General features: G+C 34.4%; 2 protein-coding genes across 4 annotated transcripts; one reads left to right on the top strand and one right to left on the bottom strand.

Annotated features, from left to right (window-relative positions):
* On the bottom strand, nt 1-4,116 carry LOC107622667 (RNA-binding KH domain-containing protein). Of its 3 annotated transcripts, none has more exons than XM_016324649.3 (8): nt 4,015-4,116; nt 2,812-3,407; nt 2,087-2,515; nt 1,626-1,883; nt 1,260-1,520; nt 1,095-1,156; nt 546-613; nt 1-383 (listed from the first exon to the last, which is right to left on the bottom strand). In XM_016324649.3, the coding sequence occupies exons 2-7, from the start codon at nt 3,385-3,387 to the stop codon at nt 565-567; spliced, it is 1,635 nt and encodes a 544-aa protein (XP_016180135.1). In that variant the 5' UTR covers nt 3,388-3,407; nt 4,015-4,116; the 3' UTR covers nt 1-383; nt 546-564. The 3 variants fall into 3 exon arrangements, with proteins under 3 accessions (XP_016180135.1, XP_016180136.1, XP_020969779.1); XM_016324650.3 differs by having other exon boundaries at nt 3,905-4,042; XM_021114120.2 differs by lacking the exon at nt 4,015-4,116 and adding an exon at nt 3,763-3,861.
* A 9,083-nt stretch (nt 4,117-13,199) lies between these two features.
* Nucleotides 13,200-14,904, top strand: LOC148581920 (uncharacterized). Its single transcript, XM_088501273.1, has 4 exons — nt 13,200-13,245; nt 13,440-13,762; nt 13,881-13,979; nt 14,071-14,904. The coding sequence occupies exons 1-4, from the start codon at nt 13,200-13,202 to the stop codon at nt 14,902-14,904; spliced, it is 1,302 nt and encodes a 433-aa protein (XP_088357399.1).
* The last annotated feature ends 3,926 nt before the right edge of the window (nt 14,905-18,830 follow it).

Raw genomic sequence — 18,830 nt, 5'->3', positions numbered from 1 at the left:
TTGCGAAGAAATCAGTGTTGTATCATAAAAGCTAAATACTGCAGGTGACAATGAACCGTCAGAAAACAAGACCCAAAATCAATCATACAAGTATACAAGTGTGGGATGACTGTAGCTACATGGTAATCTCAGTTCGGACAACAAATGAACCAGAAAAAGACAAAATAGAAACAAAGGCAAGCCAACTTTGTAGGTTCTTGGGAGCATAAGTTATCAAGCTTGGAAGGTAAGGTAAAATGGACATGGCCAATTTCAATAGTCTCCACATATAGGTTTGGTCCTCTAAGTAGATGCATCAAGGTGGGCCATAAGTTTGTCAAACCCTGGTTCATCTGGTCTTCTGGTTTAGGCAGTAGGCGGGCTGCAGGCTTCACAGGTCTCAGCTGTTTGGATGGGAAGGGAAAGGGAACAAAGGGAAAAGAAGAGCATCAGAATTCTAAATGGGTCACTGGTCAGAGTAAGATATCATCACATCAATCTCTCATACTAATGTGACTGCCTTATAGGAAGTTGCCAGATAAGAGATAGTGAAAATAGAAACATACCTGCAGACACGCATCAAGTTTAGTAAGCATGATTTCTCCTCCTAGAAAGACTGCTCTGACTAGACAACCTGGAAACAGATACTATCAGAACTGACCATTCAGGAACACTTGAAATAAAAGGGAAAAACATATCAGTAGCTGTGGTTTCTTCACAAAAAGATACCAAATAAGGAAACTTCTAACTTCATTCCACAAAATATTCAGCAACAAAGAGCTTTCTAGAAAACATTTCCTGGTAAATGATGTTATCCAAGAGGATATATTAAGTTCAAAACATCTTATAGTACGGCAATCTGCAAGTTTTGAACTTTTATAATAAGGGAGAAAGAAAAAACTGCCTTAACAAGTTTCAAACAGAGACCATACTGGTGCAAAACCAAACCCAGCCATACGAAAATAATCACAGCAGTAATCTTTGATTCAAAACTAGAGATGTTATCATATGATGGCTTCATTCAAAGAGTATAATAGTCTATGGTGACAATTGTACGTGATGGACATGAACATAAAACTAAAGGAAAAAGTCAGATAACAGTGAAGGTTGGCTACCCAGTGCTAGGCCGTCCCAAAGAATAACTTCCATAAGCCCCATAGAGACTGCTGCCACCAAGCTACAGGTAGATGGAAACACATTCAAACATCAAATGAGAAATATTAATTTACTCAACAAATTCAACTATGTTATGTTTTTCCTCAAACTTTGTGTACAAGTACCTGTGAGCCTCCATAGCTTCCATATGCATCACCAGCTGCTAAATCACTAGAGCCTCCGTATCCACTTGAATATGAATGTCCACGCCCATGTCTTTTACCCTCTCTACTGTCATAGCCATCTGATCCATCAGCTGAAACAGGAACATATGGCAGGACTGGAAGGAATGTGTTGACGGCACCCTCCCTATCAAAAATATTTGCTCTCAACCGTGTAAGCACTTGCACAAGAGCCTCCTTAGCAACATCAAGATCTCCTGAAATCTAATCAGGGGGCAGAAAAGATAAAAACAATTATGGGACAGAATGTTTGCACCATTATTGTACAATCTAAAACATTACCAAAATAAAGCATGAAAATACCCTTACCTGTACCATTTCATCATCATCAGATGCAATTTTCGGAAGATTGTCCTTTGACAGAATACGTATGTTAGCTTTTGTAAGCCTTCTCATCTCAGTTATGATAGATCCTCCTTTACCAATAAGGCAACCGATTCGAGAGGTTGACACTAACAGTCTGGTAGTGAAAGAGATGATTCCCGAATCTCTTTCAACTTTCTCACTGCAACGCGGTTGCAAGCGCACAGCTGCTCCTATTGTTGGAGAAAATGTTTCTTCAAAGAACTGAGATAGCAAAATTTAACAAATTATCACAATAGAGAACAGAATCATCTATTAATATCACCTGAGAATTCAACAAGAATACTTCAACAGAATAAAATGAAAAATTGTACACTACGTAATAGATAATCTACCTCTTGTTGCAATCGTTAAATACTTCAAAAGAATAAAATGAAAAATTGTACACTAGGTAATAGATAATCTACCTCTTTTGTTGCAATCATTATTAAGCATTCATCAGCTTCACTTGTTGAACTATCAACTTTTATTGTTGCCCCAGACTCTTGTCTAATTTGATTGATTATAACACCACCTTTTCCTATGACACCGCCAATGTTACCAATTGGACACACCAATCGAACAGAAAATTCCTTTGAAGATGTTTCATCCCTTGGAGCTGAGTACAAGGACCGTGGCCAATCACCTGCTTCCCCTTTATACCCCCCATATGCACCCATAAGAGGAGCTATCCCCACAATTGGAGCCCCTGCAGTTGGACCCATAAGTGAGCCACCAGCAGGGTATACACTCGGAACAGCAGAAGTAAGCAGATGCTGAGATCTTGAAGGGTTATCATGAAGTCGAGATGCAATTTGATAAAGAGCCTTCTTCACAACAGCAGCATCACCAGAAATCTGGAGTTCCAATAACAATACAAAGCATATATATATTAAAGAAAAATACATGATGATGATACTTTCTAGATATCTAACATCATCCAAAAATGTATATAAGAAAGAAAACTTGGGAAGAAAATTTGTTATCAAGCCATCCAAATAGGGAGTAAACTACTAGCCTCATTGCCCCAATAAATAGTAAAGTGAATAAGAACTGAAAAATCAGCTGAAACAAATCATATTCATACAATTAATATTCATAGTAAAAGGAAAGCCAATGAATGCAATAAGCAAGTAAAGCAAGTCCAATTTACCTGCACAAGTTCATCAGAGTTCAAGGCACACAAAGGTAAATGTTCATCCTTCAATATACGAATCTGTGCACCAGTATCACTGCGTATGCTCTGTACTATCTGCCCGCCTTTTCCAATGACACAACCAATCTGATCAGACGGAACTAACAGCTTAGCATGTACTTGGTGACCAATATCATCGTCCAGATCACCATGTAAGTCCTCAGCAATCACTCTGTCATGAATCTTAAAAAGAGCATCCATAGCAGGAGACACGTAATTGCCACTATCCTCAAAAGCATTAGTCTCATCGCTGACACTGTAGATAGTAACGACTCGCTCATCACAACCCGATACAGTCTCACCAATCCTAATCTTCGATTTAGTGTCTATCCTCAATTGCTTAACAATCTCACCTCCCCTACCAATGACACTGCCAATCTTTCTGGCAGGGCACAAATAGCGGTACACAGTGTCTTCTGGATCAATCACAAACTGCTCTCTGTCATCACCTGCATTCCTCCTCTTATTTCCTCCATTTTCATAGTCAGAATGCGGACGGGGACGCTTACCATAATTGCTCCTATGGCCAGCCATCAGATCAAAATCTTGATACCCTGCAAAAGTTTCACAAATTGCAACACAAAGGTCAGAAGAGAATGAACAATAAAGTAATTAGGCCAAAATTCTACTTCAAAACTTTGACAGCAATCAACAACAAAAATATAACGTCAGATAAACTACACAACCATGCCCAACCCCAAACAATTTATTCAATCAAACACATCACAAAATTCTCAAAAAGAGATTGACATCATCTATTGATAAATGATTCAAAGTTGACCAATTTCCGAAAGCATAAAGCGGAAAACATCGGCATTTTAGGGTTAGTTATTTCAGCAAAAATCACGATCAAAAAGTCAAATTCCCAAAGTACCAATTAAGGAGAGAAAAATAAAGGAAAATATTTACACGACGAACAAGATCCATATTTTATTGCCTTGCAGAGAGCAACTAAAATCAAATTTAAGGAGTTTTGTTTTTACAACTCTAATATTGATACAGAAATGGCTGGGAAATATAGCAAAAATAAATAAATAAATAAATAGAAAACCTTTTGGAATGTAATGCAATGCGTGGGAGGGAAGAGAAAACTAAAGAGGAAGAAAGTGGAAAGGGCAAATACGAAGAAAGGTTCAGATCTGAGAGAGAAAAGAGGCTTACAGCAGAAGGCAGAAAAGGGTGTTGACGCTTCAACGCAGTCTTGAAGTCGTCGTTTCGCTTCGTTTAGAACGTGAGACCAAGAGACGAAGGTAAAAATGTAAAATTAATACTCTGCAAATTTTTTTTTTTTTGAAGTGGATGCAAAATAATTTAATTAAGGCTTTAGAAACGGATTTTTTATTTTAATAAATAAATAAATTATAATAATTATTGAAATAAATAATTTAAAAAATATTTATCCAAATAAATATTAATCTTATCTCGTTTAGAGTATAAACGAGACAATTTTGCACGGTATAAACGAGATATAAACGAAATATATGTATTTATAAATAATTAAATATAATTTTTAAAAATAATAAAAAATATTAATAATATAAATTAGATCAAACTTTTAAAAAAATAGAATGTTTCAAATAATAGAAAAAATGCACGATTTTAAATAATAAAAAAATTTTAAATAATAGAAAAACAGGTTAACATAAAAACACATAAGTGCATACTATTGCTCCTAACCGAAATTTTATTTTAAATTTTGGATGTACTCTCTTAAGTATTAATTTTTAAATTTAAATTATATATATTTTAAATTTTGTTCGTTGTATAGGAGTAAATAAAAATTTAAAATATAATTTAAATATACTCCCGTGTAATAAACGAAATTTAAATATATTTTAAATTTTTATATACTTCCGTACAACAAACAAAATTTGAAATATATATAATTTGAATTTAAAAATTAATATTCAAAAGAGTACATAACAAATTTAAAAATTTTATCGGTTAGAAAGAATAGTATTAATAATGAGTAGTTAAAAGAAAGATAACGTGTTAATAATGGGACTGAGCACTTATGTGTTTTCACGTAAACGTGTTAACATGCTTTCCTATTATTTAAAATGTACGGTTTATCTTCTCCATTATTTAAAAGGTACGGTTTATCTTCTCTATTATTTGAAATCGTCCATCTTCTCTATTATTTGAAACATTCTATTTTTAAAAGTCTGATTCAATTTATATTATTAATATTTTTATTATTTTCAAAAATTATATTTAATTATTTATAAATACATATCTCGTTTACACAATGAAATAAGAGAAGAATATTTATTTCGGTAAATATTTTTTAAATTATTTATTTCAGTAATTATTATAATTAATTTATTTATTAAAATAAAAAATCCCTTTAGAAACTCCTAAAATTTTATTAATTTAAAAGGCTAATATCATCATATAATATATAGGAAGCGTTCTAATGTTCCGTGTACTTGAGAGGAACATACATTCAAGTTTTGTTAATTTTATATCATGTAGATATAATATAAGTTATTCCAACGGTGAAGATAGATAGAACTCTTTCTTTAGTGGTCTAGAAGTGAAGAAAGTTCACCGAGATCATGCAACCAGTTTAGTGGTTCTTGGAAAATGAATCTCTTAATTTCCAGTGAAAATATTATAGTTTATATGGACACACTCTGTCCAATATAACTGTGCCATAGTTATTCCTGCTCTTGTCATGTATCACCTACTTTGTGATAAATCATTATCGGGGTCACTCCTTGAACTATGTTTGCCCTATCCTAACATTGCGAGGAAAACTTTACAATGCACTAGAGGCTCATAGAATATGGAATATTTCTCACAAAAAGAAGCAAAAATTCTATTGCTCTTTTATCCTAAAGAGACAGTTCTATTACAGACAAGATACCTTCTATACACTATGCAACATCAACATAGTAGGGTATTTAAAGATGTGGCATACAAATGAAAAAAACTGTCTCAACAATCTTGCCAAACATCTTACTTTTTGCAATAAACCCGATATCAGGAATTATTGAAGGACTTTCTTTCTGCCAAGGAGAAGACAGTTCTAGCTCTTTGAGAACAGCCAGAACAATACAAGAAGAGTTACGACAATTCCAAACTGATTTTCTTATTGGGTTCATCTCTTTTTCAACTCCATCACTCGCCCAAAATTCAAGCCCGTGGGATAATCCAACATTCTCTCAAAATATTTACAACTATGAAGAATAACCAAATGCAAGGGTTTATCCACTCTTATTTAGTCCAAAACATGTGAATGCAGGTATTGATGATGACACTGAAGAACCAACTGAAGAGTCGTTTACTGCCTATAAAAGACTTGGAGATTACTATTTTTAGCAAGAAGATGCAATCGTGTTTGCTCCACATTTAGAGCACATAGATGACATCATATAGCATGAGCCCAACACTAAGTTTTGGCCCTTAGCCAAATAACTATGTATGCAGTAAAGTGAAATAAAGGAGTTGATAGGATCCTTATCCTCATCCTCCACGTGTCTAGATCCTAGTAATCTGCTTTAAGTTGTTTGTCCTTATGTATTGTTGTAGCAAGAGATAAGATTCATTCTTATCTGCCATATGTCCTGTTTTTATTAGTCGTGAAGATTACAGCCTCATCTGTAAGTCTTTATATATAGAGGCCTCTATCCTTGTAATAAACCAACTCAAGTTTCAAATAACCATTGTGAGATATTCACCATGAATACCTGCTAAAATTCTCTTTCTCTCTAAAAATTTGATTCTTTAATATGCCTATCTTTGCTTCTTAGTTTTATGTATGCTCTAGACTTGCCTCTTGTATGAAAATCTTGCCTATCAAAAATGAAACTGATTAGATCCATGAAAATTTCTAGTGTTGGAAAAGAAAAGAGAACCAGAATTTCAGGATGTTTTGCAAAGAGTTCTATTGACAACCTCTATTTTGCATCTATTATAGGTATGTTGAGAAATAGTTGCAAAACATCCATAAAATCTAGAAGCCTCTTTTATGAGTACGTCTGGATCCACCCCTGTGGTATCAGAGCCTTAAGGAACATGCAAAGAGAAAGTATATTAAAGATGACAGGAAGTAAGAGAATTTCTAAACAAATGTCTAGTTCCGATTCTAATAACCCTATTTTTCATAATACAGCCCTTACCATTGAGAGGTTACCCCCAACCTTTAAGAAAATCTTGTCCAATAAAATTGAGAATCTTGTAAAAATTACTCATGTTCCAGAAGATTCAAAAATACCTGTAACCCAGCAACCCTTCATAAACCCATACACTTTTTACCACAGAAAAAAGGGTCAACCATAACTAATATCTGTCATCTCATCACCCAAAACCCTACACCCCCTGTTAAAAAAATCATCCATATCTCACATTTACAACAATGTGGCCTTCAAGCTACAGCTGCAGAGCAGTATGTCACGATTGAGATCCCACAATAACTTATTCGTGATTATCTGCAACAAGGATACACTCATCTACATCTAGGAGCAATAAGGTTGATTCTGACCTTACACGGCAGAAAAGGATTACATATAACAGCAAAGATTGCACTCATAGATACCACATTAACAAACGGAAGTGTGATCCTCACGATCTCTCCAAATTTTACTATTAGACTCATAGATCCGACACCTGCTCAAAGAATCAAGATACAAGTCCAACTAATTAGAGTAACACAAGATGCTAGTGCTGAGCAGGCTACACTTCACCATCAAGTCTTGTATAGAGTCCAAGATCATGCTCTAGATCTAAACCTACCAAACTCCACAGAAGATGCTCTTTTGATATTCACTGATAAGAATCATGGACCAGCAATTGTTAACATTCCAAGAATGATTATAGAGGAACTTTCCTCTATACTACCATTGGAATGGATCACAAACTATGAAATAGCTTTTCCACAACATGTGCCTAATGTGCATACAACGATGCCTCCGGTCATCAGTTGAGTACCGGATGAAACTGTTATTGTTATTGTTATTGGCTCTCGTGCAAGTGGGACATTGTTGGGAATAAGAAGTATGACCATAATTCAATCAATCATGTGTCAAATAATTTGTTATTGTTATTATATTAAAATGTTAATATAATAACGTCCTTGATTAAATTTAGAGATTTATCATTGTGATAGTGATGACAATATTGAGAGATGAATCTTTTATAATTTAATCTAAATTGTTCTTGGTCATAGGATTATTAAAATAAAAGGACATTAATAATCCGAAAAGATCAATATATATATAATGGTCTTCATTGGATGAAGATTAATAGATCTCATTTATTAAATTATATATATAGATGGTGCATATAGAGATATGACCATTGAACTGACTCACTTTGAGAATTCCTAATAGTTATAATTACCGTATATTTGTCAATAGGATATTCTTAAGATGAACATAGTAATAGAGTTTCCTTTGACCTACGACTGTCATAGTGATCTACTATATATTTATTATTGGAATAAAGTTTAATTGAAGGATTACCATGTGTTCATAACACGCAGCGGAAGAAAAGAAGGTAATCCTAAAGATCTATTTTGTGCTTAAATTTTATTCTAGAAATAATACATAGATCAGATCTAAATACCTTTAGACGCTTTAGTAACAACTTTATTCTTCGATTGTACAAAGACTCTATGCGTATCCACACCGAGACCAACCTTTGCTGTCAACTCCTTGACCAATGGAAATATGATCTAAATTGAGAAACCTCTTGCAACTCTTTGCACGCCATAAAATTCTTCTCCAAGAATCAGGCTCACATACGTTTATGTGCGAAGAGGTAAAGGAATAAAACCTTTGTGTTTTATTCTCTTGTCTATCACCTTCCTCTACTCTTGGCATACATATATATAGTATGAGATTTGTTATTGATTTTAAATTTGATTCTCAATTCAAATTTAAATAATATCTTGTTATTTTAAACTTGAATCTTTCAAATTTATGAATCATATCATAACTCAATTTGAAACAGAATTAGTTAGGATCTCATCCAAATTTAGAAATAGAATAACTAATTATTCTCAAATCTCATTTAATATTCTCAATTATCATACTATTATTATATTCTTGGTGCTAGCAAAGAATATAATAATATTCTATTTTGAATTAATATAATTATTTATTTGATCAAATCAAAATAATAATTAAATAATTCTACAGCAAAGATTAGAACACTCGTTAGTGTGTGATCCCATAGGTTCAATACTAAGCGGGTAGTAAATTAGTCATACTAAATTTACTAATCAAGGTTGGCGTCTAGCAACACTCCTCAACAACCCGATAGTATGAAGTAATATATTTTTACTAAGAACCTTAGAAGAACAAAGTATAATTCCTTCCATCTTTCCAACTATTGGTTAACCCTTAGAGTATGGTTTAATTGTCAAACTCTAACTTGTTACCATTATTATAATGAACTGTGAATAACTTAAGAAACTCATTTCTTCATTCATTCAATCCCCTTGGCCAATGTTTTATTCATCTCAGTCATTATAATCATAGAGCTCAAACTCTTTACCGAGAGTTGACGGATTTTTTATTGACTAATCATTAATTCTACAAGTATGTAAATTATACCCAATATCCATTCAACTAGCACCCTAGGGTATTAGGTGTCCAGAATCAAAGTATAATAAATACATTGTTAATTACTATGACAGTCGCAGGTCAAAGGAAACTCTATTACTATGTTCATCTTGAGAATATCCTATTGACAAATATACGGTAATTATAACTATTAGGAATTCTCAAAGTGAGTCAGTTCAATGGTCATATCTCTATATGCACCATATATATATGTAATTTAATAAATGAGATCTATTAATCTTCATCCAATGAAAACCATTATATATATATATATATATATATATATATATATATATATATATATATATTGATCTTTTCGGATTATTAATGTCCTTTTTAATAATCCTATGACCAAGAATAATTTAGATTAAATTATAAAAGATTCATCTCTCAATATTGTGATCACTATCACAATGATAAATCTCTAAATTTAATCAAGGAAGTTATTATATTAATATTTTAATATAATAACAATAACAAATTATTTGACACATGATTGATTGAATTGTGGTCATACTTCTTATTCCCAACAATCTCCCACTTGCATGAGAGCCAATCATGATAGATTGGATTTTGGGCATACTATTATCTCAATAATCTCCCACTTGCACTAGAGCCAATCAATCATATGTATAATTTTTAATACACATTTGTGTTTATCAAAACTCTTTTGATCTTAAACACCTTTGCTCTTGAGCATGTTTGCTTGACTTTTTGTAAAATACACCTAGTGCATAATAAATATCACATTTTCTCAAAACATGAAATCTCCCACTACAATAGTGCATAATTTTATTTTAAGGACAATCCTTATTGAACATGATTATAAAAAATCTAAGTAACTATTAGATCTATCTTAATAGAATTGTATTTGTTTTACTCGAATTTTTGTTCCATTGTTAACAACAAATAAATCAACAATTTTCGAGTTTTGTTTCACAATCTTAATTCAAGGAGCGGAAACGACTCCTTTTGTGGGTGTCTCAAAGTCTCAATTGTAGTTTCGAAAGTAAAATTAAAGATAAAAAGGAAAACATACAAGGTGCCGGAGGCAAAGTAAAATGCAGAAATTAAAACGAACAGGAAATTAAAAAGAAGGTGAAAGAAGAAACATGAACGTAAAAGAGAAAAAGGCGTAAAAGTAAAGAAATTTTATTAGTAAAAACTGAAAGAAAGCAAAGTACAAGTGTTTAAGTTCAGAGGAATTACTTAAGATTCCCAATTTTACTCTGTGATGCCAAGGGGCTGAGAGCGTTTTGGGTCTCTAACTCCTTACAACGTATTCCTAAAACTCTATTTATAGACCAGCCTAATCTCAATGGGCAGTTACTCCTTGTACACCACTTGCAGAGAATTTGAATTTCATGTAGCTGTTTCCTGCACTTCTTGCTTGATGTAAATTTCAAAATTCAAATAAATAACTAACTATCAAATGATCTAATTTAATCTAAAATAGATATAGATATTATATATAGGAATATTACCAGACAACTAATTATTTATTATTATTTTTTTTAATTTTCTTATGAGAATAATATTTTGTCTAACATAATGCCCCCTAAAATTTTCACTTGAAGTCATATAGGGATTGAAAGTGAAGAAATTTTGTTTTTTATGATAATAAGGAAAGTATATACAAGTGTATGTTTATTTATTAAATTTTTTTTATATATAAATGATAATAAATAAATTATCATTATTTGTCTAACATAATACCCCTAATATACGTATTGTACTCTTTCTCCTTTTTTCATTGTTGTTTTGTTTATTTATTTGAATTGGCTCAACAAAAATGAAATCACTCAGTCCTCTTATCTTCTTGTGGTACGTGTGAGAAAGATAATACGCTAGTGTTAAACTTTTCTTCAACTCTGTACTCCCCACGTACTCTCCCAAATTTTATCGGTTACGATTGACCTTCTCTGTTCATAAGGGTTTGATTATACCTAATTTTTTTTTTTCAATATTTCAAGTAAGGTTTTACTGTTAGCTCTATCTCTATCTTTTCTTTTCCAATGTCTTTTCTTTTCTATCTTTATCTTATCTTTTCTTTTCCAATATCTTTTCTTTCTACCTTTTTGCAAGGTATCCCTTATATTATTTATGACTATGAATGTTCGAATTTTACTCTAAAGAACATTTTTTTTTCTTTTTTTTTTATAGCTTGTTTGTTGATCGTTGACAGCCTTAGCACTCAATACTTGAATTTTCAATTTGTATCGTTATGGCAACCTCGAGCCACCATCTGTCAACAATTCCTCCTTCTTCATCTAAAGCTGCCACTTGCGGTAAACCTGTTGTCAAGAATGGTAAGGATTTTGCTCCGAACCAGAGGCCTCAGAATCGAAGACATGGGAATCTCATGTGCTACTCCCTTTAACCATTGACGGTATGGATTCAGCTTTTGTTGGTCCTATTATCTCTCTTGAAGTGGCAAATAAGATAAAAAATATTTTTCCTGGTCACCCTCAGAGAAGACCCGTTGCTTTTCAAGACTCCATATCCATTGGCTACTTCGATTCCAACAACAGATTATTCAGAAATCCCCCAAAGACCAACATTGGGGGTTACCACGCTTGGTTAAGTAGGGTTGAGACTGAGAAGACGACCTTGTGGAAAGAGATTGGGATATATGACCTGATTCAGCTTAGTAAAATCACCTACACCGTTAATTCAGGATTAATGGGAGGCGCATTGTACTTTTGGGACGAGACTTCTCATACATTTCACACTCCTTATGGTATGATTACTCCTACTCTTCTGGATGTAGCTGCAATAACCGGCCTATCTCCCTTGGGAGAGGAAATTTTAACCACTACCCGGTCAACCACAGGCGTTAAGTACTCCATTGACCTTTCTTCCACTACTTATCAGAGTTTCATTCTTAATAACAGAGGTCGAGATGGAGAACCTGTTTCTGATAATGAGCACATAGCCTTCCTTCTCTATTGGTTGAGTGGCATTGTTTTCTGTGCTAGAAATATTCAAGTTGAAATCGCCTATGTCCCATTAGCCGTTATGTTAGCTGAAGGCAAAAATCTATGTTTGGCCAAATTGTTCCTGACTCGACTATATCTCACTCTAGATTGGATCACGGCCCATATGAGGGAAAAGAAAAGAATCACTAATGCCGATGGTCCCGTTTGGTTTTTTCAATTGTGGTTATCCGCTATTTTTGAATCCGAGCTACAACCGCGTTCGACCCAAAAAAGTCTTACAGATTCTGCGATTGCCGGACAACGTTTGCTCAATTTAGTCTTCCCTGATAGGTTGATGCCCTCACATGACAAGATGAAATACTTCTTCCGCGCTTTTTATTACTTGCCAGAGAAAGACCACAACATAAATTTGACTCCTTTTGCTAATTGTCAAACTGGTCCGAAATGGTTGACGCAATCTCTTACCCCAGCTGGGGTTACACAAAAAGAAAGCATCATTATTTGGTCGCAGTTTTTAACTCCTCAATTACTTTTTGCTGGATTCCCGGGTAAAAATGACCTAAGAACAGCAGTCTATATGCCAAACGCAGTTTCACGACAATTTGGGTTAGCTCAGGCCATTCCGTCTCCATATCATTTTCAAGAATCACAACCCTCGCATGCCAAAACTATTTCATTAGAAGACCTGCTGCGTATTCAGAAAGATAATGCTATACGGAGAAATAAATTCCACTTATTCCCTTTCAAGCCTTGTCCATTGACCACCTATTCATTCTTTTCTTGGTGGAAAAACTATTACTCCTCTATTGAAGTTGCTTTCAATACTTGCTGTCAAAGGATGACCACTGTTCTTGTAATGCAACAAGTGAGAAGAGCGAAAAAGGGTAATTACCACTAAACTATTTGCTCATTTTATTATTATTATTATTGTTATTATTATTATTATTATTAGTTAAGGTAATTTCCTCTATTAGTAACATGTCCTCTCTGTGTTGTTGCTATTCATTTTCTTCATGCATAATGTCTTCTAAGGCTATCACAATGGCACATGTTTTAATTATTATTATTATTACCACAGAGAACACACTTACCCCACTTGCCGCAAATCCTCTTTTGAGAAGGTTTTCTAGTAGGCTTATAGGAAAAAAGAAACGCAATTTTAATAGCTCAAACCATCGGGTAAAAAGAAGACTTGAACCAATTGAAGCTTCAGTATCTTCAAGTAGTAACGATAAGAATGACACATCAAATACATCCAATGACAATCTTGATGGACCGGTAATTTCTCAACAGAATGAAAAGGACAACGAGAACATCTCGTCAAGTGATGAATCAGTCAGTAAATTCTCTTTGGAAAAAGATGTTAATGCTCTTAGCGCCAGTGACCGGCTTGCTTATCAGGTATTCTTATATATTTTCACATTGAAATAACATCATCTTAAAGAACTTACATGGTGATAGTATACTCATGCTGAGTCCCCTTTTATTACCTTTGTCCTCATTTTACCTTTTGATTTAGGTCACTGTGACTCCTACCATTTCTTTGATCGCGCCTAATACTGAAAATATGATGGCTGCCACATCTAATAGACCTATGCCCAAAACCAATGCAAATAAGGTACGGTATGTCATTTAGCCTGATGGTTGATATCTCCTCCTCATATCTTCCTTAGTTTTATGTTAACATTTGCTTTTGTATTTTTGTCTAGCTTCAAGCTTCTGAACTCCCCCCAAGTGAGCGGTCAGAAAAACAAATACCCATCACTTCCATCCATGCTCAGACCCCTAATGTGGTGAATGACTTATTGGCTGATTTAGAAAGTCTAAATGAAGCATATGCATGTAGTATGGATACACAGAAGGCCATAGTTGAATCTTGTTCCACCATTCAAAATCATCCTTCAACAGAGCAGTCCCATACTACTCTTCCCACAACCAAGATTGTTGACAATTCCATCCTGCTTCCATTAAGCCAACAACTCAGTGTCATTCTATCCAAACCTATTTTGACACTTGCTACGGATCCGCAGTTTAAGGCTCAGCTCTCTGATATTCTTCAAACCTTTTCAAATACACCACATCCTGAGACTACTAATCCTTTGCTGGCTCACCTGCGGATGGTCTATGAGGATCTTTATGCCAAATTTCCAGATTCTCAGGCAGCCATCTCCTCATGTCAACAACTAACTGAATCTCTTTCTAAGTTGAAACAAGACATCTCCTCTTTTGAGACTGTCAAAGCTACCCTGGCTGTCCATATTACAAAAGCTAAAGATCGGGGTCATGAGCTATCTGAGGAGATTCGAGACTTAGAACAACAGCTGGCTGTCAAGAGAGGAGCAAAAAGTAGGCTGGACGCTGCTTTGACAAAGAATGAGGCTCAATTTGCCAAAGCGAGTGGCATGCTTGACAGTAACAATGCAGCGCTGCAGTCACTTGAAGAGAAGATGCTCTCCGCACAGGAAGCTGCCAAAGAAGCCAGAAACTTCCAAACCACTCTCCAGGCTGAAGTTATTTGTTTGAAGGAGATCTTTGAATCTTAGTCTTGCATTTCTTGTGTGAACCTTTATGATTTTAATATGTGTCTGCAATCTTTACTTTTTGAACCTTCAGAATTTTGTTTATTATTCGCTTTTGAATGCACTTTTATCCTTACTTTGGAGATTGGACACTTGCTATTTTTTTTTTATAAGAAATAAATGCCTACTAGTAATAGACTTAACAGAATTTCTAAGTCTACAAAAAAAATTTTACATTACTAGTTGAAACTGTCAATGGGGTCTATTCTTTTGTATGAAATAGTCTTGACTTTCAATAGTTAATATCTCCACACTAACATTCTCAATAGTTAATATCTTCGTACTAACATTTCAATAGTCTTGACTCCAAGCGCTAATAGACTCAACAGAATTTCTAAGTCAATTAGGCTCTTGTATTTATGAAGTACATACCCAAATGTCAATAAGAGATTTTTTTTGTCCAAGATTTTCAACCTGATGCTTTGGACATATATTTGTCTCATAAGCTTAATGCTTTACACTGTCAGTAGATTTTGCAATTCAAAGAAATCACAAGGACATGTTAGCTTTTACAAACTGAATTGCAAATATTAATTAGCTCTTCACTTTTTCTTTGACACTTCAACTGGATATTTTTTGTATCCTTAAACATGTGGAATGTTTATCTCATGTATGCCTGGCCTATATACTTTTAAATATTTTCCATTTATTGAAGGAATTCTTCTTCCTGATCCTATTTCAATAATCTTATAGGCATTTCCAGGGTAAACTTTGTCAACTACATAAGGTCCTTCCCAAGTTGGAGACCACTTACCATAAGTTTTCGACTTTCTTTCTATAGGCAAGATTGTTTTCCACACTAAATCTCCAACTGCAAATGTCTTTGCTTTAACACGGCGGTTGTATGATTTTGACATAATCTCTTTTTGTCGAATCACCCGCTCTAAAGCTCTTAACCTTTCGTCATCAAGTTCATTAAGCTCGTCATACAAAGAATTCCAATAATCTACTACTGGCATCTCATCTTGTCTAGCCACCCTTATACTTTGCAGATTAATATCAATTGGCAATACTGCATCATGACCGTAAACTAATTTATACGGGGTGGTTCCAGTAGATCCACTTGGAGAATTTCGGTAAGCCCAATGAACTTGACTGATAGTTTGGTGCCAATTTCTTGGCTGCCTTCCAATGTGTTTTTTAATTAATGCAATCAGAATTTTATTCGCTGCCTCCACTTGTCCATTGGCTTGGGCATAATATGGTGTAGAGGAAAGCATTTTTATATCCCTAGATTTGGCGTATTCCATGACCTTTTTTCCAATAAACATGGTTCCTTGATCAGTGGTAATAGACTGAGGAATTCCAAACCTATGCACAATATGCTCCTCAATAAAATCTATTATTTCATTGTGAGTCACCTCCCTTAGAGGGATAGCCTCTACCCATTTAGAGAAATAATCCACACCAACCAAAATGAACTTATGACCTTTAGAAGACGGTGGGTGAATCTGTCCAATAAGATCTAGAGCCCAACCTCTAAATGGCCATGGCTTAATTATAACATGCAGTTCTGACGCTGGAATATGTCGGAGGCTTCCATGTTTTTGGCATTCTTCACAGGACCTGGCATAGTTTGTACAATCTCTTTGAATAGTTGGCCAATATAATCTTCTCCTATTCATCACCCATTTCATCTTTTTCCCTGATTGATGGGCGCCACAAATTTCCTCATGCACTTCAGCAAGAGCCAAGTACGCTTCTTTTTCTCCCAAACATGTCAGGAGGTTCCCATCAATAGACTTCTTAAACAAGACATTACTTATTAGAACATAACTTTGAGCCCTATATTTAAGTTTTTTATTGACACTAAGGTTTGGATTTTTTAAATATTCTACAATTGGTACTCTCCAATCTTCTGGGTCTAGTTTTTCTAATGACAACACCTCTCTTTCTCTCAAAGGCATAAATATGTCTTTTATCCTTACCAATTTTTCTAGTGTTGAGGGCTTGATCTTATATCTTGAAGCAATTTGAGCTAATTCATTTGCTTCTTGGTTTAACTCCCTTGGAACATGCCTTATAATGATATTATCAAATTTACTCAACAACTCTGTAGCCACATTGAAATACTTTATCAAATTTTCACTAACACACCTATATTCGAGTGATACTTGACGGACTACAAGCTGTGAATCCCCAAGTATTTCTACGTTTTTAACTCCTCTTTCTAATAATAATTCCAGTCCCATTATTAATGCTTCATACTCTGCCTCATTGTTGGAACATGAATAATTCAATTCAAAGAGGAATTTACTTGGCTCACCACTTGGAGAAATAATTAAAATTCCTATACCAACACCACCCTTATGGCATGAACCGTCAAAATACAATTTCCAAGGCACCAAACCAACGAAACTCAGTAAGTTCTCGTCAACGTCAATACACGGGTGATCAACCAGGAAATCGGCTAGAACTTGACCCTTAACCGCTCTTGCAGGCACAAAATGCAAAGAAAATTCCGTTAAGGCTAGCATCCATTTTCCTAGTCTACCATGCAATATTGGAGAAGACAACATATATTTAAGAACATCAAACTTAGAAATTACATAAACATTCCTAGGAATTAGGTAGTACTTAAGTTTTAAATAGGAAAAATATAAAGCTAAACAAAGTTTTTCAATTGGAGAATAACGGCTCTCAACATCATTTAGCACTCGACTTAGATAATAAATCACTCTCTCGTTGCCATTCTCATCTTCTTGAGCCAGCATTCCACCAATTGTTACTTTAGAAGCTGACACATAAAGTTTTAGAGGTGCTCCATGCCTTGGAGGTGTCATAATAGGAGGATTAGTCAAATACTGCTTGATGTTGTCAAAAGCTTCTTGATGCTCTGTTTTCCATTGGAACTCTTCCTCTCTTTTCAACTTGATCAGAGGCGCAAAAACCTTGGTTTTTCCTGATAAATTGGAAATGAACCTTCTGAGGTAATTGACCTTCCCTAAAAAAGCTTGCAGCTGCTTTTTGTTAGCTAGAGGAGGAGCCTCTAAGATAGCCTTTGCCTTATTTTTGTCAATTTCAATCCCTTTTTTCTGCACCAAGAAACCAAGAAAATTTCCTGCACTCACACCAAAGGCACATTTTAAAGGATTCATTTTTAATTTATGCTTTCTCATTCTTTCAAATGCTTTCTTTAAATTTTCTAAATGCTCTTGTTTAGCATTTGATTTGACAACCACATCATCAACATAAATTTCCATAAAATTTCCAATAAAATCATGAAAAATTTTATTCATCGCCCTTTGATAAGTTGCACCAGCATTTTTTAACCCAAATGGCATCACAACCCATTCAAAAGTTCCTAAAGCACCTGGACACCTAAATGCTGTTTTTGACACATCTTCCTCAGCTATGCATATTTGATTATAACCTGAATATCCATCCATAAAACTTAATATTTCATGGCCAGCAGTAGAATCTATCAACATATCAGCTATAGGCATTGGATATTCATCTTTTGGTGTTGCAGAATTTAAATCTCTAAAATCAATGCAAACCCTTAATTTTCCATTCTTTTTCATGACAGGGACAATATTAGAAATCCAATTGACATACCTTGCTGTTCTTATAAACTTAGCCTTAAGAAGTCTTTCAATCTCTTTTTTAATCTTCTGCACGACTTCAGGGGCAAATCTCCTTGGTGGCTGCTTGACAGGTTTAACGTTGGCTTTCAATGGCAATTGATGTTCTACCAATCCACGACTCAAGCCTGGCATCTCTGCATAATCCCATGCAAAACAGTCGCAATATTCCTTCAAAATCTCCACCATTTCTCTTTTGAAATCATCAGGCAGCATCTTGTTCACATATGTTGGTCTAGGATAATCACCGTTACCAATATCTACTTCCTCCAAAGGATCCTGCACTTCAACCTTTTTTACAATGTC

The sequence above is a fragment of the Arachis ipaensis genome, chromosome B10, assembly GCF_059453495.1.
Source record: "Arachis ipaensis isolate K30076 ecotype BB chromosome B10, ASM5945349v1, whole genome shotgun sequence".
Taxonomy (NCBI): Eukaryota; Viridiplantae; Streptophyta; class Magnoliopsida; order Fabales; family Fabaceae; genus Arachis; species Arachis ipaensis.
This window is presented reverse-complemented; position numbering and strand designations above follow the sequence as displayed.